The following is a 26,851-nucleotide window of genomic DNA, read 5'->3' on the forward strand; positions in this document are numbered from 1 at the left end:
GTAGTCCTGGGTATGCAAACTCTTCATATTCACACACACACACACACAAACGCAGACTACTGAACATGACAAGAGTTTTAAAATATAAACACTACCTCTACTCCCCTTTATTTAACATTATCCCACAGAGAACCTAACTTCTGCTTTTGTTCTGTTTAGAACCATGCTAAGCACAAAAGTGAGCAGAAACAGGTGACAATGTGCTCAGCTGCTGAGCTCATAAAGGCACTGTTGGGGGGAAGCACGGCTTCTGGAAACTCCTTGTACAGGGTGGAAATTCATGCCAGCAAGTGGCCAAGTGCCAAGTGGCCTATTCTTTGAGGAGTCGTGCTGTGTACCCATTGTTGAGAATCCATTCACCAAACTGCTTGTCTTTTATTTGTAAGCAAATAAAGGTTTGTTTCTTTTCATATAATTTTTTTCTTATGGTTAGTAAGAGAGAGGATAAAAGGACAATTCACCAATGGTCATGGAGCAAGGACCATGACCATTGCAGTACCTTACACTGTTTCTGTTACTTTCAATAAGTGTTCCAATACCCAATTATCCCACCAATAAAATATACAAAAAACTTGATTACTCAGAGTTTTATGCTACACAAACATTTTATATGAAAGAATCAGCATTACTTAGCAAACTTCACATCACTATTAGATGCAAGGCTTACCAGGTTCATTTCCTGAGTCAACTCGGAGAGGATTATTACTCCTATTATGCAGTGCTCCACAGTACCCTATGGAGAAAACAACCAAGTGTACCCTAAGTAGAGACATATTATTGGTTCTTAATGTGTAAACAAATAATCAAATACTGAAACATCACATTTTCTTAATAATGTATCTACTAAAAGATGTAAAAAAAAAATTTATGATGTCTACAAAAATAATTTTGAGTTCATTTTTTGAAGGATAAATTTAGGTACACACAGAGCTGAGTGAGGGAAAAAGCTCACCTACCCTAGAAATGCTAAATACTCTAAAAAATGTTTATAGCACATAGGATTTACATTAAACTAAACCTTAAAATACAAGAGTTTAATAGTTTTCATGACACTGTATAAGATTGAACAAAAATTGCTCTTTAGTTCTATAAATTTGCTTGAAGGCTACTGAGATAGCTGCACTCAATAAATAATAAATAGCTTAGGAACTAATCTAAATCTCTCAATCTAATATCACATAAGATCACTTAGGCCTTTTTAATATTATTTAATAGCACATGTGTATGCATTTATTATGATATCTAAAATGAAGGCGCCTAAAGTGTCCAATGCACTGGGGTAAATTAATACATAACTATCAATATGGTATACAGTTTCATAGCCCCTATAATGTTCTTAATTAATCAGCTCCCAATTTAATCTCAAAAACTTCCTTCGAATCAAAATTCAGATTTTACATGCACTTTTACTAACAAATTACCCTACTGCAAAATCACATTATAAGTATAAAAACTAAAAAAGTAATATCCAGGGATGCTTGGGTGGCTGAGTCAGTTGAGTGTCCGACTCCTGATTTCAGCTCAAGTCATGAGCTCAAGGTTGTGAGATAAAGCCCAGCACACAGTCTGCCTGAGATTATCTTTCTCCCTCTCTCTCTGCCCCTCCCTGCACATGCTCACGCGCGCGCTCTCTCTCTCTCAAATAAATAAATAAGTAAATCTTAAAAAAAAAAATTCAATTATAGTATAATCATAAAAAAGAAATAATACAGATTACAAGTTTTTCAAGTCTCTCTTTTTTTTAAAGATTTCATTTATTTATTTCAGAGAGAGAGAGAGCACACGAGCGCACAAGCAGGGGGAGCAGCAGGCAGTGGGAGAGGGAGAAGCAGGCTTCCTGCTGAGCAGAGAGCCCGAAGAAAGGGCTCAATCCCAGGACCCTGGGATCATGACCTGAACTGAAGGCAGACACTTATCTGACTGAGCCACCCAAGGCCCCACAAGTTTTTCAAGTCTGAATTTCATAGTTGGTCATTCCTTCTATTTATTATCTCAGGATAAAAAAATAAACAAAAGACATATCCCATAATTTTTGCATTTTATTTCTTTATGGCCCTTCACAACAATTTCAACTGTTTGAACTAGGCTACACATTTCCTGTTACTGAAGCATCGGCCCTCTGAGTAAGCACACCAGGTCAATGCTCCTCGAAGTGAGGCTCCCTGACGGCCTGCTGGTCATCTGCAAACTCAATGCAAGTCTCAAAGCTGCTTGGGACTCATTCATGATGGATGAGATAAGAGAGTCTGTACAAGATTATAAGCCTGCTAAGTCCCTACTAAGTACACTGCTTAGTTTAGCCGGCATTGTTTTCATAGCAAGTCTTCCTCAGTGAAGGAAGCACCACGTTGATTTACATTCTGCTCCTTATCTCATTGTGAATCAGTTATGTGGCTAGCACTGCCATAGATGACAGGAGGCTCTCCTGGATATGTATGTAGAAAAGAAGCCCATCAATGTTTGTAGTGTGGCAGCAATAAGACTGCAATAACAGAGAAAAGAAGATGTACAAAACTTGAGGCCATTAAAGATTTAGCAAATTTAAAATAATTTTTAGTATAAAATTCACAGAAGCTGTTAATACCCAAAGGAACCATGGGGTACACTATTTGAGTACTTAAACATCAAAGTCAGTTGCCTTTCTCATGACTCAAAGTTAGGTTAAGTCATACCCAGAAAACAAGTGCTTCCTTTTATGATACTTTGTTAAACTTTGAAGACCAAACATTTTGTTTCTTCTGCTTTTCCAAAATTGACAAGAACACACTAAAGCTCAACTTAAGTTCAATTTACCAGCCACTGTAAAGAGAGCTTGAGAAATGTTAACCAACAAGAATGACTTCATTCCATTCAGTTTTCAACCTTAATTTTATTTTTCAAAAACTCTGAAGTCTGTTCTTGCCTACACTAATGATTCTTGAGCTGTGTGTGATCTTAAGAAACGACAAGAGAAGGCTGCTATTTTGTTAGCCAAAACTGCGAGTACAACTCTGGAGTGAGGAAGTCATTTGTCTCTGAACAAACCATCCCACTGCTCCAGGGCTGCTCACCTCAGGGCTAAAAAAACCTGGATTCCTGTGAAGTTTTAGACGATCAAGTAGTTGTTAACCAGGGTTTTAACATTATGAATAAAAGGAAAGCATCAAAGTCTAGTGTTTCATACTCTGAGGTTTCTAGAATTGCACTACATGGTAGAGTTACATCTTACACAGGGATTTACTGCATAAGAAATAAAATCTCAGAAAATCCAAATTGCCTCTAATTGCCAATAAGCCAATACTGAGCCATCTCTCAATCCAAACTGCCAGTTTTCCCTCAAGAACTGTAAGAGATCACTGCTTCTGCAGCAGAGCACCAGTTGAAGTGCCTTTCTTGCAATTAGGGATAATGTTTGTATGAAAAAACATGTATCTTTAAATATCCAAATCACACCGAGCAAGGCAGGATGGTCATCCTAAGAGGCATGCAGAGACTGGAAATAGCAGACTTAAGTTTGCCACACCATACCTCAGGGCACAGACTACTCTGTGGAATGGCCAGCAGAATCACCAGCACAGTATATATGACTGTCCTCTTGCTTATTTTTCTTTTTTCAAATACCCTAATTTGCGCAGGTTAAATGTGCATATGCTATAACTTGAATCAGTTAAGTTAAAAATACCCTTAAGAAACTAGCATAGTCAATACAGTCTAATGCAAAAGTTAAATATATGTATCTCTTAAGTTAGGAAACTTGCTGAAATGCTTGCTTTATGCTTTACTAGGTCACTCTGCAACCATATGTAATTCACTTAACTTTCCTAAGCCTCAGTTTTCTCATTTGCAAGTGAGATCCACTTCAAAGAAATGTAATGAGCATTATATCACATCATACTCGAAAAATATTAGATCCGTTTTGTATGTATATAGTACACAGACATGCATGTTAGAAAGGACAGAATACATATTTTTGAAATTTTCTAATTTTTGTGTATTTTCTAACATTTTAATGTTCATTCTTCTTGTCTGAAACTTCTGTAATGCCATGATGCTCATTTACTGGCAATAAAAAATAAAGGACCCAGAGGATAAACAGTAAGTTGTAATTAATATGGTACTGGTAGTCACAGAAGAAACCATACTTAAGAAAAGAAGTTTTCTAAACCAAAAAAAAATCCCCCAAAAAACAAAAAAAACAACTAGTGATGTTCTAATAATGTGATAATGCCTTCTTACCTGAAGGAACTTCTTCACATCAGCAATAATTTCTCTGAAGATAAACTGGTCTTTCTGAACCTCAAACCATCCCAGTTTAGTGATTTTAGCAATGACTTGAATTAGAGCTTGGATAACAAAGGGCGCCAGCTTGGGCTGTGATGCCACATAATTAAGAATGTAGTTTCCTATAAGAAAATATTCTGTGATCATTTGAACTTTTCCGTAACATAATGTGAATCTTGTGAAGAAAAACAGCTGGTAATGACACATTCTTTGACAAAAAGCTAATCCTTTTCTCCAAGATATATACTTACTTAAATAGTCATTTCTGCTACAAGGCTTATTGTGGAAAAGGAAATTAGCTCCAATTGAATTTAAATATTAGGGGATAATTTGAGTGCAATGAGAATGTCACTTTTGTTTTTGCATGATTTCACGTAGAAAAAACTGCCAGGTGAATACAAAACTGCAACCAGGCCAAATGAAGCAAACCATATACAAAATGCAGCCACCTCAAACATCTAGTAGCTGTCTCAGTTCACCTCACGTGTTACCCTCCTCACACAACCTTATCTGGTTTCACACTTTTACATCCTATTTCAGATAATCTTCCTTCACCACTTCATTATGATTCACAAACTACAACCCTCTGAGGTCCACATCCAAAAACAAAATTCAGATATTCAAGATAAAATGCTTATTTATTCTATTTAAGTATTTCTTAACCATTTAACATGTGTAAAACTCTACTAAACCTTCTATTAGATTTCTTTTTTTAATGTGTCACTGACGAAGTTGAGTTTTATTTCCATGTCCTATTTCTCTCCTGAACCCTGTGATTTTACTGCATAACAATGCATAGCACAGTCACTTTTATGGATGCATATGTCTTTTTTTTTTTTAACTTATTTATTTGACAGACAGAGATCACAAGTAGGCAGAGAGGCAGGCAGAGAGAGAGAAGGAAGCAGGCTCCCCACTGAGCAGAGAGCCCGATGTGGGGCTCGATCCCAGGACTCCGGGATCATGACCTGAGAAGAAGGCGGAGGCTTTAACCCACTGAGCCACCCAGGCGCCCGCATATGTCTGTACGCTATCCTGTTTAAGTGGCACAAAAAATACAAGTAGTATAGTATGGTAAAATAAGTATATAAGTTATGGAAAGTACAAATAGAATAGTAAATTAAAACTTGGAACAAAGCTGATATACCAAAATCATTAAAAGTGGGTAGCAAAGTTAGCTATGAGTTTCCTAGTGGATCAAATAATTGAGGTCAGGTAACAAACATGCCAGAAGTCTAACAGAAAAATAAAGGGAAAAAATTTTTAAAAAGGAAAGGATTCCATTTCTACTTTGGCCCCAAAGGCCAGTATGCCATTAGGGAAAAGAGTGAAGAAAAGGTAAATACCTCAATATTTAACTAAAAATAGCTTTAACGGAAACAGCTGCAATGAGATTCTTACATTAAAAAAAAAAATTCTCATGACTATCATATTTCAACCTTAATTTTTATTAACATCAAGATTATATAGTTATATAAATAAATCTTTTTTTTAATTTATTTATTTGAGAGACAGAGAGAGAGGAGGACAGGGAACATGGGCAGGGTGAGGGGCAGAGGAAGAAGGAGACACCCTGCTGGCCATGTGGGGCTCAATCCCAGGACCCTGGGATCATTACCTGAGCCAAAGGCAGACGCTCAACCAACTGAGCCATCCAAGTGTCCGAAATTAAATTTTCTTTAAAAAGCAAAGATTTTTCTAGAATTAAGATAGATGTAAAAAAAAGGTTTCTCCTATGCAATAATATGGATATCCTAAGCTTCATAACTTGTAATGTTTTATTTCAATAATGAAGCTTAAGAAGATGACACTGCTTCTAGAATATAAAAGAAAATCTGGCTTATTTATCTCAATTATTTTTACTATCTTGAAAATTTTTAACTTGGAGGGGATATGGGAATCTGCATGGGGGTAATGATAACCACTAAGAGGGTAATCTCAAGATAATCAACAAAATGTGAGATCAACCAAGTTTGACATTTAAGCTAGGTCCCAATATACACACCTTCCCAGACTACCCAAGTAAAGACACTGGCTAACAAGTTTGTCATCTAAGGCAGAAAAAAAATTAATACACTACACTTCTTTTTTTTAAGATTTTTTTAAAGTTTTTTTAAGATTTTGTTTATTTATTTGTCACAAGTAGACAGAGAGGCAGGCAGAGAGAGAGGAGGAAGCAGGCTCCCCGCTGAGCAGAGAGCCCGATGCGGGGCTCGATCCCAGGACCCTGAGATCATGACCCGAGCTGAAGGCAGAGGCTTAACCCACTGAGCCACCCAGGTGCCCCTATACTACACTTTTGTTATTTTAGCTAAATACCTTACATAAATTACTCTCATGTTATGCTTTTTTACAGGACTTCTAATGTTTTTCCAGTTTAGTAAGTGTCCATGATAATGATCAAGTAAAGCAATATGCATCTCATCATCACCAATCCAAGGTAACAGAGAAAAGCCATATCAAGAAGAAAATAAAATGCTCAAGGAGACACATAGGAAAATGAAATAAAACAGCTAAAAAAGTCCCAGAGAGAAGTTAACAGAATGTTGGAAAGCTATGCACTAGAGGCTCTTTGGGTGTGGAACGCTATGTAACAATAACATTTAGCATTTATGATGCAAGTTAGAAGTGCTTCCCAGCAAATTCCTTACGTGGCTCTCATAGCAATGTGAAGATATTGCTATTATACTACTATTACTATTAACTTGTTTCTTAGGTAAAAGATACGAAAGTGAAAGAGGTGAAATAACCTGTCACACTGGCCAAATTGGGACTAAGTCAGGTTGTTTTGGTTTAAGTTTTTGTTTATTGCTTTCAAATACTGGCCAAACCATAAGTCTTATTAGTAATGAGTAACTCAAAACCTGCAGATGTCTTTGGTAATTTACCGTCATTAGACTGATGTTTTTGGTATTACACATTATGGGAATTTAATATTCAATAGTTTTTGACTAATTGATTTTTTTTAAATTTTATTTATGTATTTTGACAGAGAGAGATCACAAGTAGGCAGAGAAGCAGGCAGAGAGAGAGGAGGAAGCAGGCTCCCCACTGAGCAGAGAGCCAAATGTGGGGCTCGATCCCAGGACCCTGAGACCATTACCTGAGCTGAAGGCAGAAGCTTTAACCCACTGAGCCACCCAGGTGCCCCTGACTAACTGATTTTAGGTTAAAAAAAAAAAAAAAAGGCCACAAAATCTATCAGAAAACACACAACAAGAATATAAAAGAAAAGGGGAAAGTTTCAATCTCTACTTTGTTCCCTAAGGCTAATATGTTATTTGAGAAAAAAGTAAAGAGAAGGTAAATAACCTCAATATTTAAAGAATTCTTTGTTGGAAATAACTCCAAATTCCAAGAACACAAAAATTTGAGCTATAAACTATGCCTAGAGTTTGCTTATGAAATATCTGGAGAGAGAGAATAGATGGGATAAAAGAAACGATCACAAGATCAAGATAAGACTTATGAGGTGAAGATGTGGAGAACCTGGAACCTTCATGCATTGCTGGTGAGAATGCACAGTGATACAGGCACCTTGGAACACAGTGTAGTGGTTTCTTTAAAAGTTAAGCATAAATTTACTTATGACCCAGCAATTCCACTCTTAGGTATCTACTGAAAAGAAATGAAAACCTGTGTCTACACAAAGACTTGTTAGGTCAGTATTCACAATATCATTATTCATTGTGGCTAAAAAGCAGAAATAACCCAAATGTCCATCAAGTAGTGAATGGTAACAAAATGTCATCTATCTATACTAAGGAATATTACTGTACAATAAAAAGGAACAAAATATTGACATATGCTACAACATGGATAAATCTCAAAAACATTTTGCTAAGTGAAAAAAGTCAGACACAAAAAAGCTACATATGGGTATGATTGTATTTATATGAAATATTCACTAAAGGTGAATCTGTAAGGGCAGAAAGCATCCAGTGGTTGGGGTTACGGGAGCAAGACTAACTTAGTAAGCATGAGGGATGTCCTGGGGGTGACAGAAATGTGCCAACACTGAATTGTGATGATGTTCACACAACACTGTAAATTTACTAAAAATCATTAATTGTACACTTAAAACAAGTCAACTTTATGATATATGAATTACACCTCAATAAAGCTCTTTGAAGGGAAGGAAGGAGGACCAATCTATAAAGGTAATTACACTTAAGCTACGCTTTCATTTGAATAGAAGACCGGAGAAACAACATTAAATAAGGCACCAAGGCAGAAATAACAGGGCATAAGGGGAAGACCTTCTGGCACAACTACCAGACTAGTACCAATGAGCATACACGGTTACAAGAATGGTCCATCAATTACAAGCTCATAAAGGGACTTGAATACTAAGCTGAGGAAATACTATTTAACTGATGAGCAGTAGTAAGCCATTGTTAATTATACTAAAATAAAGGCAGAAAACAGTGCGGTGAATACTAACTGGCAGTAGAGTTAATGTTGGAAAATAATGGAGCTATGTAGTCTGGGGCCTTGCCATGAAAAACTGAGGATTTTGAGGTGATGTGAAGGCAAGGCGACTGTTGAAGCAATTACTCATATCTTCCACTTAAACTGACACTTGAATTATTCTACTGACACATGTCAGACATGTCATGACAAACATTCTAATCTACTTGCAGAAATAAGAGCAGTAAGTTAAACCAATGAAACTCATAAGGAGAACACATCATTTGTTGCTTGAAATTGTGTTCTAAGTTTCTACTTTTCTCTTTTTTCCAAATTTCCTTTAAAGAGTGTTCCTCTTTAAGTATTTATTTAAAAACAAATAATCAAATGGACCATCTGACAATAGGTCTATATCTTTCAAATAAACTGAATCAGTAATTATTCTGCACCAGGCCCTGAGGGGTTCACTGGTGGGTCCTACCAAACATTTAAGGAAGAAATTATATCAATTATCTTCAATCTCTTCCAGAAGACAGAAGCAAGAGAATTCCTTCTAATTCATTCTATGAGGCCAGCACTACCTTAATAACAAAACCAGACAAAGACGTTATAAGAAATGAAACTACAGACCAATATCTCTCATCAACATAAAGAAAAATCCTCAACAAATTATTAGCAAATTGACTCCAAAAATGCATAAAAAGAATTATATACCACAACCAAGAATTATATACCACTACCAAGTGGGATTTGTCCCAGGTTATGCAAGTCCAGTTCAACATCTGAAAATCAATTAAAGTTATCAAAAGAGGAAAGAAGGAAAATCACATGATCATTTTATTAGATGCAGAAAAAGCACTTAACAAAATCCAATGGCCAGTTATAATAAAAATTCTCAGCAGAAGCAGAGGGAAACTTTCTCAACATGAAAAAGAGTGTTACAAAAAACCTAAAGCTGACGGATGAAACCAAAGAAGAACTAAATACATGGAGAGAGATTCCATGTTCATGGGTAAGAAGACTCAATGTTGTCAAGCTGTCAGTTCTTCCCAAACTGACCTGGAGATTCAATGCAATCCAAATCAAAATCCCAGTAAGTTATTTTGTAAATATTTACAAGCTGATTCTAAAGAGATTCACAGAGAGGCAACTGATCTAGAATACCTGCCACAATACTGAAGAACAACAAAGCTGGAGGTCTGACACTCCCCAGCTTCAAGATTTATTATAAAGTTCCGGCACTCAAGACAGTGCAGTACTGGGAAAAGAACAAATAGCTCAATGGAACAGAACAGAGGGCCCAGAAAAAGACACACATGAGTCTAGTCAACTAGTCTTTGACAAAGGGACAAAGGCAAAAAGAATGGAGTGAAGACAGTCTTTTCAACAAATGGTGCCAGAACAAGTGGACACCCATATGCAAATAAACGAATCTAGACACAGACCTTACACTCTTCACAAAAATCAACTCAAAATGGATCACAGTCCTAAATGTGAAGCACAAAACTATAAGAACTCCTAGAAGACAACACAGGGAAAAAACCTAGACCACCTTGGGTTTGCAATGACTTTCTGCACACAACAACAAAGGCACACTCCATGAAAAATATAGTGATAAGCTAGACTCACTTAAAATTAAAAACTTTTGCTCTGGGAGAAACAACATCAAGAGAATGAGAAGACAAGCCACAGAGTGGGGAGCAAAATCTTTGCAAAAGACTTATCTGATAAAGGACTGCTATCTAAAATATACAGAAACTCTCAAAACTCAACAACAAGAAAACAACCTGATTAAAAATGGGTGAAAGACTTAGACACATCATCAAAGAAAATATACAGATGGTAACTAAAATGTATGAAAAGATGTTCAATCATATGTCATCAGGGAATTGCAAATTAAAACAATAAGATACTGCTACACACCTACTAAAACAGCCCAAATCCAAAACACTGAAAATACCAAATGTTAGCAAGACTGTGGAGCAACAGCAACTATCATTCATTGCAGGTGGGAATGCAAAATGGAAGACAATATGATGATTCTTTACAAAATTAAACACAATCTTACCATACAATAGAGCAATTACTCTCCTTAGTATTTACCCAAATGAGCTGAACTTAAGCCCACACAAAAGTCCACTTTAGGCTTTACTTATAACTGACAAAACTTGGAGCAATCAAGTAGGTGGGCGAATAAACTGTAGTACATCGAGACAATAGCTTATCATTTAGTGCTAAAAAGAAATGATCTACCAAGCCATGAAAAGACATGGGAGAAGGTTAAATGCATATTACTAAGTAAAAGAAGCCAATCTGAAAAAGCTACACATTGTATGATTCCAACTACATGACACTCTGGAAAAGGCAAAACTGCAAAAATAAAAAGATCAATGGCTGTCAGGGGTCAGAGGGAAGGGAGGGATGAATAGGTGGCACACAGAGGATTTCTGGGGGGCAGTGAAACTATTCTGCAGACTATTATAATGGGGATATATGTCCTTACACATTTATGCAAACCCCAGAATGCACAATACCAAGAGTGAACCCTAACGTAAACTGGACTTTGGGTAATGATCATGTGTCAATGTAGGCTCATCAATTGTAACTAATGTACCTCTAGTGCAGGACACTAAAATGGAAGAGCCTATACACGTGTGGGGGACAGAGGGTATGAGAACTCTACTTTCTGCTCAATTTTAAAACTGCTCTAAAAAAATAAAATCTATTCAAAGTGTACGTGTGTGCATATGTAAGTAAGTCAAAGTCATGATGTTTTGTGAGTTAGGTTTATAATGTTTGGACCCTAATTTTTAAAACCATAAATTCATTTTGCTTTCTTAAGCACCCAAGTCCATGAATACATAGATAAATCCTCCTGTAGGCGCTGTGCAGTGCCTCTGATTCTGGGTGCTTTAAGAAAAATATCAGTCAAATATATGAGGCAAATGACATATCATTGTGTGATCTGATTGTTCAAAAATTTGGCTTTCTATCTATCATAGATATACATTTTAATTTTTCTGATACACAAGTACAAATAATGTGAACCCTGAGGCTGGAGAGCACAAATAAGTCGACAGTTCATTTCTACTATGAACAAAGATCACTGAAAAAAAAATCCCGTAGCTCAATTATTAGACTCCTGTCCATATGAAAAGCTGACACATACACACACAGATACATGCACACATACACACACACAAAATCTTAAACTACATTATTTCTGAAAAAAGTACTGCTACTTCACAGAATAAGTTTTCCAACTACACTAAGTTCCAAATATTATTCTTCCATATACACGTTATCTTCCTAATAAGTAGGAACCTGCTTTTTTAAAAATTTTTTTATTTTTTATTAACATATAATGTATTATTAGCCCCAGCGGTACAGGCCTGTGAATCGCCAGGTTTACACACATCACAGCACTCACCATAGCACATACCTTCCCCAATGTCCATAACCCAACCACCCTCCCCTACCCCTCTCCCCGCTATAACCCTCAGTTTGTTTTATGAGATTAAGAGTCTCTTATGGTTTGTCTCCCTCCCAATCCCATCTTGTTTCATTTTTAAGAACCTGATTTTGATATGACATGCACCCCAAATGATTTTGTATAGAAGCCTGAGAAATAAACGGACAGCTGGCTTCTTTTCTATCATTCAGTTGCAAATGAAGTTAAGACAATGGCTGAGAGCATAAACTCCACACAGATTGTATGGATTTGTATCACAGCTCTACTTACTTCTGAGCTGTGTAATCTTGGGCACATTACAGAGCCGATCAAATCTAATTTCCTCATTTATAAAATGAGGATAATAAGAGCACCTACTTCATAAATGTGGTGAATAAAATGAGATAGTACAAACCTTACCAACAGTACACACAATAAAATCCTAGTTATTTATTATTAAACTAACCAAATGCTTTTTTGATTACACATTGTTGTATAACATATCACTGTTCATTACTAGATGGATAAAGGAGACTTGACAACTCATCTTCAAAAAAAAACCACAGAATTTTAAGTAACTTGCATGCCTCTTCACAGTTTAACATATTTAAAAGGAAAAAATGATTTTAAAGTGCAATGTTAAATAATGTAACATTGTGTGTCAACTATACTCCAATAAAAAATAAAGTGCAATTTTATAAAAAAAAAAAAGCATAATAAACCACTTACTGATATCTACCCTCTGTTCAATTGGCAAAGGACTGACTCGGCTAACAAGTTTTGAAAGACATGTTGCTGCAAGGAGCTGAGCATAGGATGTCTGTAAAGAATAATAAATTTTATTTATTATTATCACAAATGAAATTAGAATCATCAAAACACTGTGACAGGAACTTTTCCTAAGCAATAATGGAAATTTTTCTGGTTTTCCAAAACGGCAGATTAACAATGAATAAAGTATATATACAAATATACACATATATATATACAATCTCTCATAAGGGTTCAGTCGTTGAGGAAGGTGTAGGTCACTTTTTCAAACAACAGCAGATAATCAAGAGAAAAAATATTATTTTGAGCAAGTTCAAATAAAATACTCTTACCACTTCTACACAGTCCTGTATGATTTGGCCTCTGATTATCTCTCCCAATTCACCTGGTTCCACTCTTCACTGTCCTCTGACCACAAAAGCTCTCTTTTAGCCCCTTTCAATGCCTTTCCTACCCTGACCTCCGCACTCCTTCAGATCCATGTCTTAATGGTATTGTATTCCCTCTGACCACCAATTGTCTTAACTTTATACTCAATCCTTCAAAATTTGGTCCAGTTACTCACTACATCTCCAGCAATTTCTTGTAAAGATAGTCCTTCTTTTTTTTCCTCTGAACTAGAGGTCAGCAAACTAAGGCCCGTGGATAAAATCCTATCTGTTTTTGTAAGGTCCATGGGGTATGAATGGTTTTTACTATTTTAAACAATCAGGGAAAAAATAAAAATAATATTTTATGACATGCGAAAAATCATGAAATCCAAATTTCAGGGTCCATACAGAAACACAGAGCACAGACATGCTCATTCGTTTATATATTGTCTATGGCTGCTTTCAAGCTATGACAGCAGAGTTGAATAGTTGAGACAGACTGTATGTGACACTCATTGCCTCCTGCTGCTGAATGCATTATAAATTGCAATAATATAATTATAATTCCATAGCACCTAGCGTGCCATGGGTATTGCCATGACATGTACCTTTGATTATTACCAGTGCATAACCACCATGTCAAAACATGATAAAAAGCAGATTTCAAATACCTAACTTTTAAGGCACAGGAGAGTTTGAGTTATTGTTACTGAATTAGATAGCAGAGCAATGTGCTCTTTATGAAATGGCACTATGGCTATCCTAAAAGACTATAATATATGTTGACAATATCAGACTATGTATTCATGACAATGTTCCTAACTCACAGGAAATCAACAGTCAGAAAAAGTAGAAAATTGGAACAGAGCATCTCATCACAGTGGAATTTCCTCACGAAAATAAAATAGGACTGAGACCAAAGTTCTGAAGTGACTCATTTGTCAGCCAAGCATGGAAAGTCATTTACCAATGGAGAATTAATTAAAATCACCATTATTTTATTATAGTAGCAAAATTATATATGCAGAGAAAATAAACCTCAAACTACTAGACTTTCAATGAGAACAATGCTGAAACAGTTGAAGACATGGAAGCAATATCAAAAGTCAATTTCAAACAAGGGAAATGATTTGGAGGTTCTCTTTAGTACCTGATGAGCTGACAGATGTTGCTAATTCTGTCTTACTCCGTTAACAATATTATCCATTTATTCCAGAAGTCAATACTAAGTTTGAAGTGACTAAAGGCCTCAATGAAAAGTCTATGTGGAACGTCAGGCCAGAAATATTTTCAAAGAAGTTAAGAAAACACTGTGTACAACCTGAAGCAGTATCTGCTAAATGTGTCACAAGCAGTGGTAAAAATATATGGAGCAGAAAAGTGCTTAGTCGTACAAATTTACGAAGCTTATAAAAATGTAAGAGTCCAAAACCTACAGTTATTCATTATATTCTCCATCAGTAGATACTCTGTAGTAAATTATTTGAGTCCATCATGTATTAATGAATCAGTGGTGTTAAGAGTAGACTTTAATTCACTTTTGTGAACTTATCTTCAGTTCTGTGAGTTTCTGTCAGAAATAGACGCTGAAAGTCCTGATTTGTCCCACCACAAGGTAGTTCAATAGCTTAGCAGTAGTAAAGTTTTATTGTAATTTTTTTTTAGCTCAGGGCTGAGACTGAAATTTTTCTGAGAAGAACCATTCTAAACCCCTATTGTTGAATGCTAAATGGCTTTGAAAATTAGCTTTTGCTGCAGACTTGATAATGTAATTTAATGAATTCAACCTAAAGTTACAAAATTGCCTAAAAGGCAAACGAGTGCTTAGTACTTATATTACAAAACTTAAAATGCAGTAAAGTCATTTCAATAATAACTAACACTTTTTCGATCACAACTAGTATTAAGTAAGCTGCTTGAAACACTTTCCACACTACCAAAAGTTAAAACAAGTAGCAAGATCTCTACTCCCAAGTATATTTTCTGAACTCAAACTATACGTCCAGCAGCATTTTTCAGAACCTGAAACAAGTTGAAAGGAAATTTCCATATTTTAAAAACCATTTAACTGAGCAACTGAGGAGCTTCCAGCTACCCTTCAGTTGGAAGTGATTACTCTGCAATGTGAATGACATTCTGGAAGGCAAACATCCAGATTTCCATAAATGCCTTCTAAGTGATGAATATGCTTAATTAAAATCTTATGCTTATGGATGGATATCAATATTTGGCAGTACCTATTTATGTGAAAAGACATTTTCAAAGATAAAATATTAAAAATCTCATTAGAGACGAGTATTAACACATGAACATTTGCAATCAACACTAATGACAGAAGTACGAACTTTGAACCCCAATTAAGTCAAAAGTTATCTCCAAAAGAATAATTTCATTCTTTTGATTAGTAGATCTGTATTACAAAAAAAACTGTACTCAATTATTATACTTTAAGTTTCATCAATAAAACTTTGTGGAAATTTGTTTTCTCTCTTCTTATATATGTACTTACAAAATATCCTTTATTTAGCCTGTTGGCCTGCAAAATCTAAATATTTACTGTTTGGCCCTTTACAGAAAAAGTTCGTTGACCTCTGTTCTAGCCCCTACAGTCTCCTACTATAGCACGACCATATCATTTTATAGCTATCTATTTACATACTTATACCTCCCCAACTAAACTAGGAGTTACTTCTATGCATGTGCATGAGGCAAGTAGGTAGTACTATACCTAGTTTTACATTTAAGTATTTGCTACATGACTACTGAGTGAATAGCTAAGAATCTCTAGAAGGGAGGCAGGCAAGAGATAGTCAGCATTCCTATGAACCATTCCTTCATGTTTTAGAGTTAATTACAACCTGCCTCTCTTACCTGAAATTTTTTTTTTTTAAAAAGGCTCTTACTCAACTTTCTAAAAATGCAAACTTTGCCCATTATTGATGGCAAAGGGGGTCAAGAAGAATCAAGAAACTATTTCAATTTATGCCTATTTCTACCTCTTGGGTTCTTTTCTAAGTTTGCTCTCCAGGCTTTCCAATTCTTTCTATGATTAATCCTTTGACAGTGAAATAAACTATACCAAGAAGACATGCAGTATTATCTATCAATTACCACTGACCATAACCTACATAAGTTCATTGACACTAACATGTATCTACTGATCTCTCATGGTTAATCGCTGTTATCAAATACTTACCGTTCCTTGTTCTAATAAAAGTTGACACTTGCTGAGACATTCTGGGCTGTCAATAAGTTCCAGGAGTGCTTTCTCAGCCTCTATTCTTTGTGTAAGATCAGTCCCTATGTAGAGATGAGTACATAACACTTCCAATTCAGCCAAGCTCTTGAGAAGAAAAAAAATATGTAACATTTTACTTGAGTGAAAGACAAAAATAAGATAAATATATTAATACAGGAATTGAGGGATGCATATCATGCCTGAATTCATCAATTCAAGAAATACTTACTGAGCTACCACTACTTACTCGGCGTCACAGTGGTGAACAAAAAAGGCCTATCTCCTTCCTCTAAGTTATTTATTTATAAATTGACAGTAACTGTAGTGGAAAAGAGTATAGGAAGAGAAGGACTTGCCTAATCCAAGGAGTTTGAAAGGTCTGCCTGAAGGAGTAACATTTATCCTAAAAGGGTGAGCCAGACAAAAAAAGACTAGACAGCAGTCCAGGCAGAGAAGTAGCGTTTACCAGGGCCCAGAACAGAGTGTAATCATTTTGAGGCATTAAAAGGTCAATGTCACTGGTAGACAGCAAGAAGGAGATGCCAAATGAAGCTAAAGAGATGGGTGGGGGGAATTATCATGAGCGATGCAGACACTGTATCAATTATATTACTTCTCAAATTATAAGAATTTCAAAGGTTCAATCCATAAAAAAGCAAAGATAATTATTAATATACGCTGATTTGGGGCCTCTAAACTAATGACTCATAGTGCTGCAGGCAAACTCTGTCATGATTTTCAGGAACTATGACCTAACCCCATGTTATTTCTAGCAGTGTAATAACTAGTTATCATGTTGTAGGCTCCTATTTTATAAGCACAAAGAATAATTCATTCTGTTTATAAATATAATTTCATCTGAAGATATAAAATACATGGATAAGATCTGGGAAAAAAATGAGATCAGCATTCTTTTTTAGCTCAAAACAATTTTTATTAAAGGCACTTGACTAAAACAAACTACTTCACTTTGAACTTGAATTAAAGAGAATTCTTTGGAGGACAAAAAAAAAGGCACAGATTTCAATATCAGGTAGTCATATGAAGGTAATCAGATATTCCTAAAGAAATGCCATGTTTTATCCTTTCTGGCCTGAATTGTTACGTGGCAGCCTTAGAGCTACACTAAGCCAAACGTTCTCTCAAATACATGTATCTCTGCCTAATAGGAATGCACATAAAACACTGAAATGAGACCTCCTCTAACTCCCTTTATTCTTTTCACTTCTTTCTCCTTCTTAGCTCCTGTATGACATTTTCCATTTTCTATCCAGGTCAGAGCCAAACATCCCAGACTTGGGAAATTTCTGCAAGAGTGAAAGTAAAAAAGAAAGGTTTCAGATGAATAAATTAAGATAAAGGACCTCAAGTGTGACACATTTTAAATACTTCCCCCACCTAGACTGGCCCAACAAGCCCCCAGAGCACCATTCCATAATGCTCATATTAAAATGCATAGAAAATGTATGCTTCATGAATACATATGTATTTCCATATTTTCTCCAAGGGTAAGAAATACAAAAAAAGAAAGAGCTACCTTCTTCCCTCTCTTGACTCATGATTAACCTTAGAAGTCTTTTCCTTCATCTAATAAATATGAAGGGCTAAATTTTAGAGCTGGTAATACCCAGAATAATTTAATGATAAACTGATCCTGCTGTCAAGCATTCATCAAGGTCTAAAGAGTCTTTGAAGTAGACCTTAAATTCAAAAAGAATTGGTCCAGAAATAATGACACCTAACTATTTAAAAGCAAAAGGCAACAAAAAGTGAGACTCAAACCTATCTTGTAAGTATGTTTGGAGATTTAAATTTTATTTAAATTATTTATTTATTTTATATAATATAATATTATTTTATTACTTGTTTATTTTTATTATTTATTATTATTATGACTTAATAATAATATTGTAATGGGTAGAACTGTATCCCCCTAAAAGATATGCCCAATTCCTAACCCTGGTACCTTTAATGTGTCCTTATTTGGAAATGAAGGTCATTGCAAATCCTAAATTAAGGATCTTAACCACACTGGCCTGAATTTAGGGTGGGCCCTAAGTCTAATGATTCATAAAAGAAAAGAAAAGTACATGTGAGACGCAAAGACACAGAGCTACACAAGGGAAGTCATATGAAGAAGGAGGGAGAGGCTAGAATGATGACTCCACAAGCCAAAGAACGCCAAGCATTACCAGCAGCCGGCAGAAAGTAGGAGAAAGACATGGGGCAGTTTCTCCCTCAACGAGTCCAGAAGGAACCAATAAGACTGGCTTATTAGTTTCAGACTTCAGCCCTCATAACTGTAAGATAATAATTTTCTGTTGGCTTTTCAGTTTGTGGTAATTTGTTACAACAGTACTAGGAAACAAATACAAATATTAATATTAATCAGTTCAGTGGTACCTAAGTAAACCTATCTGGAAAGATTCCAGAAAAGTTCTCGAAATTATTTTGTCTGTTTTGCTATACTGATTTAAAGAACCTCAACAAAGAACAAATCTGGAGTGTATTCAAACAGTATTCATTTAAGTCAACAATATTACAAATTACCTTTTTCTTTCCAAAGGTATTTCAAAGTATTAACTGAAGGGCAGTACAAGATAAAAAGGGAAAGGTCTGAACTTTTTCTTATGTAAGACTGAAGCAAAGAGGAGGGGAAATCAAGTCATTCTTTCACTGTAATGATAATAACAAAACACATCCCAGGCATATCAAATCTTTTTAGAGTAAAGGACACATCCACAAAGATCCTTACCCTGGTGGAAAGGCATTATCTAAACATTTAAAACACTTAAAATCACAATATGGTGAATGCTGACTGACCAAGCAATCTTCTGATTAGCATTTGACTTTCCAGAGAATCTATAAAGAGAGACTTTATTTTTCACAATGAATTGATAAATTTGCATCTTAGTTTTACACACTGATGTCTATGCACATGGTTAACATCAGAATGCTTCAGAGAAACGGATCCCTTCTCTGTTTGCTGACAAATCAGGTATGAGTTATTAAAGCTCCTGCAAGGCTTAACATCAATATTAGATGCCCATAAAAATAACTAATAGGTAGAACAAGTAGAATTGGACATCACCTAACTCCCAAAGAATAACTATCAAATATATACAGAAAGTACCCAACTTCCATTGTGGAAGAGACAATGACATAATTTTGCCTTAAAGATTTTCCAAGCTATTCTGAACTCGTTTCTAGTCTTTGCACTTAACATACAATTAACCCCTAAGTGACGTGACTTCTCTCTATACAGTAATTCTCACACGTGTATCCATCGACAGGTAAGTGCTGAGTAAAACAAGAAACAAACAAAAACAGACAAAAAGAGTATATATCGGAAGGTATTATAGGAACAGAAAACAGATTACAGGTTTTGGCCAGGGAGGGAGGAGAGCAGAACAGGACAGGGGAACAGCAATGGGGGATTACAAAGGAACAAAAGGAAGCTTTGGAGAGATGATGGATATGTTCATTATCTTGATTTTAGTGATGGTTTTGCAGGTGTAAACGTATGTCAAAACTGTACAATTTAAATATGTGCAGTTTGCTATTTGTCAGTTACACCTCTATATTAAGCTAAAAGAAAAAGAATGATGGCTTTTGTTCTAAGGAAAAAAATGGCCCCTAATAATAAAAAATAAATCGATGAGCCACAAAAATCCCACCCCAATTGAATTTAACTCTTTCAATTACTTCTCTATATTTTTCCTGCCATCTGGAATTAAGGTTCTTGATTATCATTAACAAAAAACACTTTCATCTTGAAGTTACGAATTTCCCCACAAATCTTTGTTTCTTCTTCCCTTTACTACCTCCTCCTTAGCAAATCTGAAGGCTCTTGGAACTCTTCCTTCTACAATGAATTAAGTAGTATTTGTTTTTAGAGCCTTATAGTTTACAAGGATTTGTAGCTTTTATTTTTCAAGCAATCCTGAAAAGTAGACTCCTGTAAAGTACATATTTGTAGTACACCCAGTTTAAGACCAAAACAAAACAACAACAAAAAAAAACCACCACTGAGGCTGAGAATATACATACATACACACACACACACATACATACATATATATGTTGCTTATGATCAAGTGTGAAGTAAATGGTCAATTTTGAGCCAAATAAATACAAGTCTATAGACCTCAAGAACACGTTGTTTCCTTACCCCCCTGACATCCTGCCACCCTTTACTTCAGTCTGCAGGGAGATAAGCAGATGATTTCCTACTCTATACATTCAACCCTGTCTGCTCACCATCTTTGTATCTACCAATTTCTTCCTCTTAGAAATTCAGAAAGATGCTAAAAACCCAAAAATGTCAAAAACTGAATAGAACATATTTCCCACAAATTGCCACTTCCAAGTGGCTCTTTGTTTTCAGTGTTTTCAAAGGACTAGACCAGGATCTAGATTTTTAATTTTGATGTCAGTTTTGTCTCTTCCTTCTCCTTCGTCCCTTCTATATAGTTAAGAGTTTGGCCTTGCCCCATTACCCTCAGATTCTGGAAGGTTAGCCTATGTCATACCTGTCTGGCCTATTTTTGTTTAGGGGCCAGGAACTGGGGGGTACACATTCCACAGTCTTAAGTCGGGGGCTGGCCAAACCAGAAAGACCAAGGTGTGTCTCAGGGTGCAGGCTTTGGATCACATTAGTATTAGCCTAAAAACTGAGATCAATCACATGGGCAATCAAAAGTCAATCATGACTACGTAATGAAGCCCCAATAAAAAGTCCCCCAGTTTGCGAGAAGATATTTGCAAACGACATATCAGATAAAGGGCTAGTATCCAAATTCTATAAAGAGCTTAGCAAACTCAACACCCAAAGAACAAATAATCCAATCAAGAAATGGGCAGAGGACATGAACAGACATTTCTGCAAAGAAGACATCCAGATGGCCAACAGACACATGAAAAAATGCTCCACATCACTTGGCATCAGGGAAATACAAATCAAAACCACAATGAGATACCACCTCATACCAGTCAGAATGGCTAAAATTAACAAGTCAAGAAATGACAGATGCTGATGAGGATGCAGAGAGGGGAACCCTCCTACACTGTTGGTGGGAATGCAAGCTGGTGCAACCACTCTGGAAAACAGTGTGGAAGTTCCTCAAAAAACTGAAAATAGAGCTACCCTATGACCCAGCGATTGCACTACTGGATATATATCCTAAAGATACAAACGTGGTGCTCCGAAGGGGCACATGCACCCGAATGTTTATAGCAGCAATGTCCACAATAGCCAAACTGTGGAAAGAATCTCGATGCCCATCAACAGATGAATGGATCAAGATGTGGTATATATACACAATGAAATACTATGCAGCCATCAAAAGAAATGAAATCTTGCCATTTGCAACAACGTGGATGGAACTAGAGGGTATTATGCTTAGCAAAATAAGTCAATCGGAGAAAGACAACTATCATATGATCTCCCTGATATGAGGAAGTGGAGATGCAATGTGGGGGGTTTGGGGGGTAGGAAAAGAAAAAATGAAAGAAGATGGGATCGGGAGGGAGACAAACCACAAAGACTCAATCTCAAAAAACAGACTGAGGGTTGCTGGGGGGGGGGGGATGGGAGAGGGTGGTGGGGATATGGACATTGGGGAGGCTATGTGCTATGATGAGTGCTGTGAAATGTGTAAACCTGGCAATTCACAGACCTGTACCCCTGGGGATAAAAATACATTATATGTTTAATTAATTAATTAATTAATTTTTAAAAAGTTCCCCAGTTTGCAATACTCAATGCACACTGTCATATATATAGGCTGGGTGAATAACATGCCCTAAGAACAGCAAAAGCTTTGTTTTGGAACCCTCCCAGACACTGCCCTTTGCATCTCTTCTTTTAATCAATTTTAATCTGTGTACTTTCCCAGGAATAAACTGCATGCATATGACAGCTTTCAGTGAATTCTTCGAGTCCTTTGCTAAACTATCAAATCTGAGCCTGGTTCTAGGAAACCCCCAAATATGCAGCTGGTGTTAGAAATGAGGGCAGGGAGGGAGTACCTTAAACCTCACAGTTTAGCTAATTCCTGGTATATACCTAATTTGTCATAAAATCCTAACAATTCTTTTTAACTAGAGACTCAGACTTAATACCTCTACATGCTATTCATGGACAACAGAACAACAGAACAGTATATTTTCTAACTGTGGCCTCCAGTGCCCTGGATTTCTTCAGCAGCTTCTTTGGAAAGGAGTGGAAGCTTTGGAATCTACCATTTATTGACCCAAAGCAAATTATTTAACCTTTCTAAACCTCACTTTTGAAACTGCAGATAGTAATATCCACCTCCCAAAATAACTATGAAGAGTAAGATAGAAGACAGAAAGCTTAACCCAGTGCCTGGCACACAACAGAAGCAAAATAACTTGTAAATAATTCCTGCAGTTCACGATAAATTATGAAACATTATATTGGTCTTTTGTCTGTAGTTTCTTCCATTCGAGTCCATGCTGCCATGATCTTTCCCAAACCTTTTTCCCATTACATTACCATCATGTTCAAATAAAACAGTGCACAAACACATCTAGATCAAATCAGGTAGCCTGGCTGGGTATTAAGAAGCATAGCCATAGTTCCTGGTTCTGGAACAATTCTGAGAGCAAAAGGATGGACCAAATGAGTACTCTAATAAATCATTACTGACATTACCTCTTGATTCTCATCTCAATCCTACTGTTCTATCTAAAATTCTTTTATTGGGACACCTGGGTGGCTCAGTGGGTTAAAGCCTCTGACTTCGGCTCAGGGTCATGGTCCCAGGGTCCTGGAATTGAGTCCCACATCAGGCTCTCTGCTCGGCAGGGAGCCTGCTTCCTCCTCTCTCTCTCTGCCTGCCTCTCTGCCTACTTGTGATCTCTCTCTGTCTGTCAAATAAATAAAATCTTAAAAGAATAAAAATAAAAATAAAAAATAAAATAAAATTCTTTTATCTTACCTATTCTCAACTCTATCTTTCTTTCCTCACTCTGCCTTCCTCCCACCAATCTGGACTGTCTCCTCTGATGATAATCCAGATCCATCGCTTCCTTTGGGACAAAGTACTCTAACTCGCTCACAGCTTCCTAACCAGAATGCATGTACCTGGAATAGCATGCCTGGCATATTGATCCTCCTACCCTCCAGGCAGCCAGACTTTTGGCTGTGAGCAGTTTATGTCAATGAACAAGACAATTACCATTTTTTATGTATGCCATGATGTGAAAAAGAATGTGCAGAAGTGCCCTAACCTAACCTTACACAAGTCCACATCTTTACGCATCACCCTAATGGCATAATTTTTGACAAGTTACCCTGGTGAGTAGGTAACAGTAAGCTATTGATATGAAAGAATATGGAATTATGAATTACTGGGCCTACTCTAACTCCACAGCCTAGGGGAAGTCACAACTGTTCTAAGATTCAGTGTCTTCAAGAATAAAATGTATATATGTACATATATGCACACCTCTCAAATCACTTGTGGGGCTCAAAATCAATAATAAGCCCATGTGGAAAGTCAAAATGTTAGCTACTGTTTATCATTTTTAATAAATGCTCCTAGAGTGAACTGGAAAATAAGGTCTCACACACTAGAAATACTTCAAACTGAGAAGTTTCAGAGCTTTTTTCTGGCTCTCAAAATTGTTTGATCTTTTATTTGTCCATCTACACTTTCAAGCTGCTGTGAAATACATTCCTGAAAAACCAATATAGGTAGTTTTGGCATTAGTAGCTAACTTTTCCAAACTCTAAGTATGAAGAAGTCTTCCAGGACTGAGGGATTTACTATTATGCATCATTTTTCTAAGTCTGAAAACTTCCAAACTTCCACCAGTCTTTACCCTCAAGATTTACACCTGAGCAATGAATACTTGATTACCTATTTACAATCCCTACAACCTCCCTGTAAGATTCTTCCTGTAAAAATTTCCAGGGGGCACGTTTACCAAAGTGGAAACAAGTAACATTATTTTGACCTGGACACCCTTAGAAATGGCAAGAAGTCTAAAGGTAATGCGTGGGGCTCACTACTTCCTGGTGTATAAATCCTGGAGCTTTCAATTACCTGACAGGAGAGTGGCTGGTTGGAAAGAAAATACCCTTTGGAAGAATCAGTAAATAAGAATCAGTCAGTATGACCACAGGTAGTCCAAAGAAGTCTACAAGAGGAACTTGACACATAGAGACAGTCACCACATTATCAAATTGACTACACCTCCAAGGTCATTCCCACCATCCAGAGCAGCCTCCCCTTCTCTCTTCCATTTTACATGAACCTTATGCTCCAGCCAGACCAAACTTCCCACAGTGTGCCATGTTCTTCCACAATTCTTCACCATCGTTCACATGGTCCTTTTGCCTCTGTACTCTTCCCCTCCTCTTCACCTGGCTGGCTCCTAAAATTCAAGACCCACTAGACTGCAAGTTCGCTGAGAGTAGAAATCACAGTTTTGCTAGAGCTGTTTTCCATGCCTAGCAAAGTAGGAACTCAGTATATAACTGGACGAACGGAAACTCAAAGCATCTCCTCCGAGAAGCAGAGAAGCTCTGCCTCACTTCACATAAACACACACACACACACACACACACACACACACACACGGAAGGGCGCGCGCGCGGCTGACTGCCCGTCTTCAATGTTCCCAAGATATCCTGTGATTAATTCTACCGTATCATTTCCGCATGTACTGTAATTATCTGTGAATTCTATGAGGACAGGGATGGTAAGATGATGTAATCCCTTATCCCAGAACTGTGCACAATGCTTGAGACACAGTGGGGAGCTCCATAAATGTTTGTTGAATGAATAACTGGATGCACATGCCAGTGCAGCCCGAGAATACGTGAGCCTTCCTCCGCAAGCACGCGTCCCATCCTTATCTCCGCGCTCCTCAGACACGCTGCCCCCGTTTCCTCCTCCAATAAGGCGGCTGCTAAGCACTCCGCAACTCCCTACAGATACAGCCCCTGCCCGCTCTAGCCAATTAAAAATCCAACCGCTGCCGCCGTTCCCTCGGGGGACCCTCGCCCCCTCTCGAACTGCATCCCAACCGTGCGGACTCTGGCGATGGAGCCGCGGCCAGGGACACGGCGGGAAGACCGGTCCGGCCTGGTGGGGTTCCCACCTGCCTGGGCGCCGCCAAAGCCGCCCTTCACACAGTGCCCCGCGCAAGGAGTGCGGGCTCCCGCGCAGCGGGTCCTCAGCATCCGCACCTCCCTGGAGGGGCGAGCTCCGAACCTGGTCCCTTGCCCCTCCACCCGCCACCCTCGGGCACGGGCCATCCCCTCTTCGGGCCCGGGCCCGGGGTGGGCAGCCCAGGCCAGTGCCCGAGTCTCGGACCCGGGCGGGGGCGGGGGCGGGGGCGAGGGCTGGGGCTCCAAGGCGCCGGTCCGCGGCCCGGCGTCCTCCGCCGCCGTCCTCCTCCCTCCGTCTCCAGACCGCAGCGTCGCGCCGGGTTCCCGGGACGGCGGAGCAGAGGCCCGCGGTGCAGAGCGCACTGACCTGGAAGTGCAGCGCCATCTTCCCGGGAGGCGGCGCCGGCCGGCCGCCCCGAGGGCCCGAGGGGAGGGAACGGAGGCGGGCACCGCGGAAGCCCCAGCCGCCCGCGGGGTCCCTGCGCCGCTGGCTTGCTGGCACGTTCTTCGCCTCGGCCGTGCGGCCCCTGCGTTTGAAGCGCTGGACGGGGCGGGGCCTCACGGGGCGGGGCGGGGTGACGGAGGCGGCGCGCGGGGTGGGGGTGGAGGTGGGTCCTAGGGGGCGGGTCCTGGGGAGCCGGGAATCTCAACCGCCCCTGGCACGGAAGTTTGAACCGATGCTGCTATCTCAGGTGGGTGGTAACCTCTGACATCTTTCCTTTGACACAACCACCACCACTCAACTGTCAGCCATGACCTCTGGTTCTTACATCTTCCGCAAATTCTGTTGATCTTGAAGACTTAACAGCACAACTATGGCCACGGCTTCTGATGCCCCCGTCTCCGTAACTGTTCTTGTCCCTGGAACACCCACTTGCCATGCACAATCTACCATAATCTTTGACTCCTTCATGCCAGCTGCTTGCGGTTCTTGACCTCTGACTCCCAGAATCCAACTTCCATTTTCTTTTTAACTTTATTTGGCTTGAAATTGAAATGACAGTGTCTTCATGGTGTTAAGTTGTAAAATTCTAGCTCACCTATCACTACCTCTTGCCTATATTTCATGTAATATGAATTTGTATTTTACACCAAATGATTCCATTGGAATGAGGATTTATTTGAACAAAAGTAAGTCAAAGTTATTCCTTTCTGGTGCTCTTCATTTCTTCTTGAAGATTGACCCTTCTAGTTGTAGGCATTGT

The 26,851-nt window shown here is 38.0% G+C and overlaps 1 protein-coding gene across 1 annotated transcript in view; it reads right to left on the minus strand.

The window, feature by feature from the left end:
- The window catches only part of RANBP17 (RAN binding protein 17), a 319,731-nt gene extending 293,698 nt beyond the window's left edge, over positions 1-26,033 (minus strand). The window contains exons 1-5 of the mRNA XM_080805045.1: positions 26,014-26,033; positions 16,460-16,606; positions 12,851-12,941; positions 4,216-4,382; positions 668-733 (exon numbers count right to left, since the gene is read on the minus strand). Of these exons, the coding sequence (XP_080661171.1) occupies positions 668-733; positions 4,216-4,382; positions 12,851-12,941; positions 16,460-16,606; positions 26,014-26,031 (489 nt within the window). The 5' untranslated portion in view covers positions 26,032-26,033. The remainder of the gene's footprint in view (positions 1-667; positions 734-4,215; positions 4,383-12,850; positions 12,942-16,459; positions 16,607-26,013) is intronic.
- Positions 26,034-26,851: the final 818 nt, after the last annotated feature.

This window comes from Martes martes (assembly GCF_963455335.1).
Source record: "Martes martes genome assembly, chromosome: 5".
In the NCBI taxonomy this organism is placed as follows: Eukaryota; Metazoa; Chordata; class Mammalia; order Carnivora; family Mustelidae; genus Martes; species Martes martes.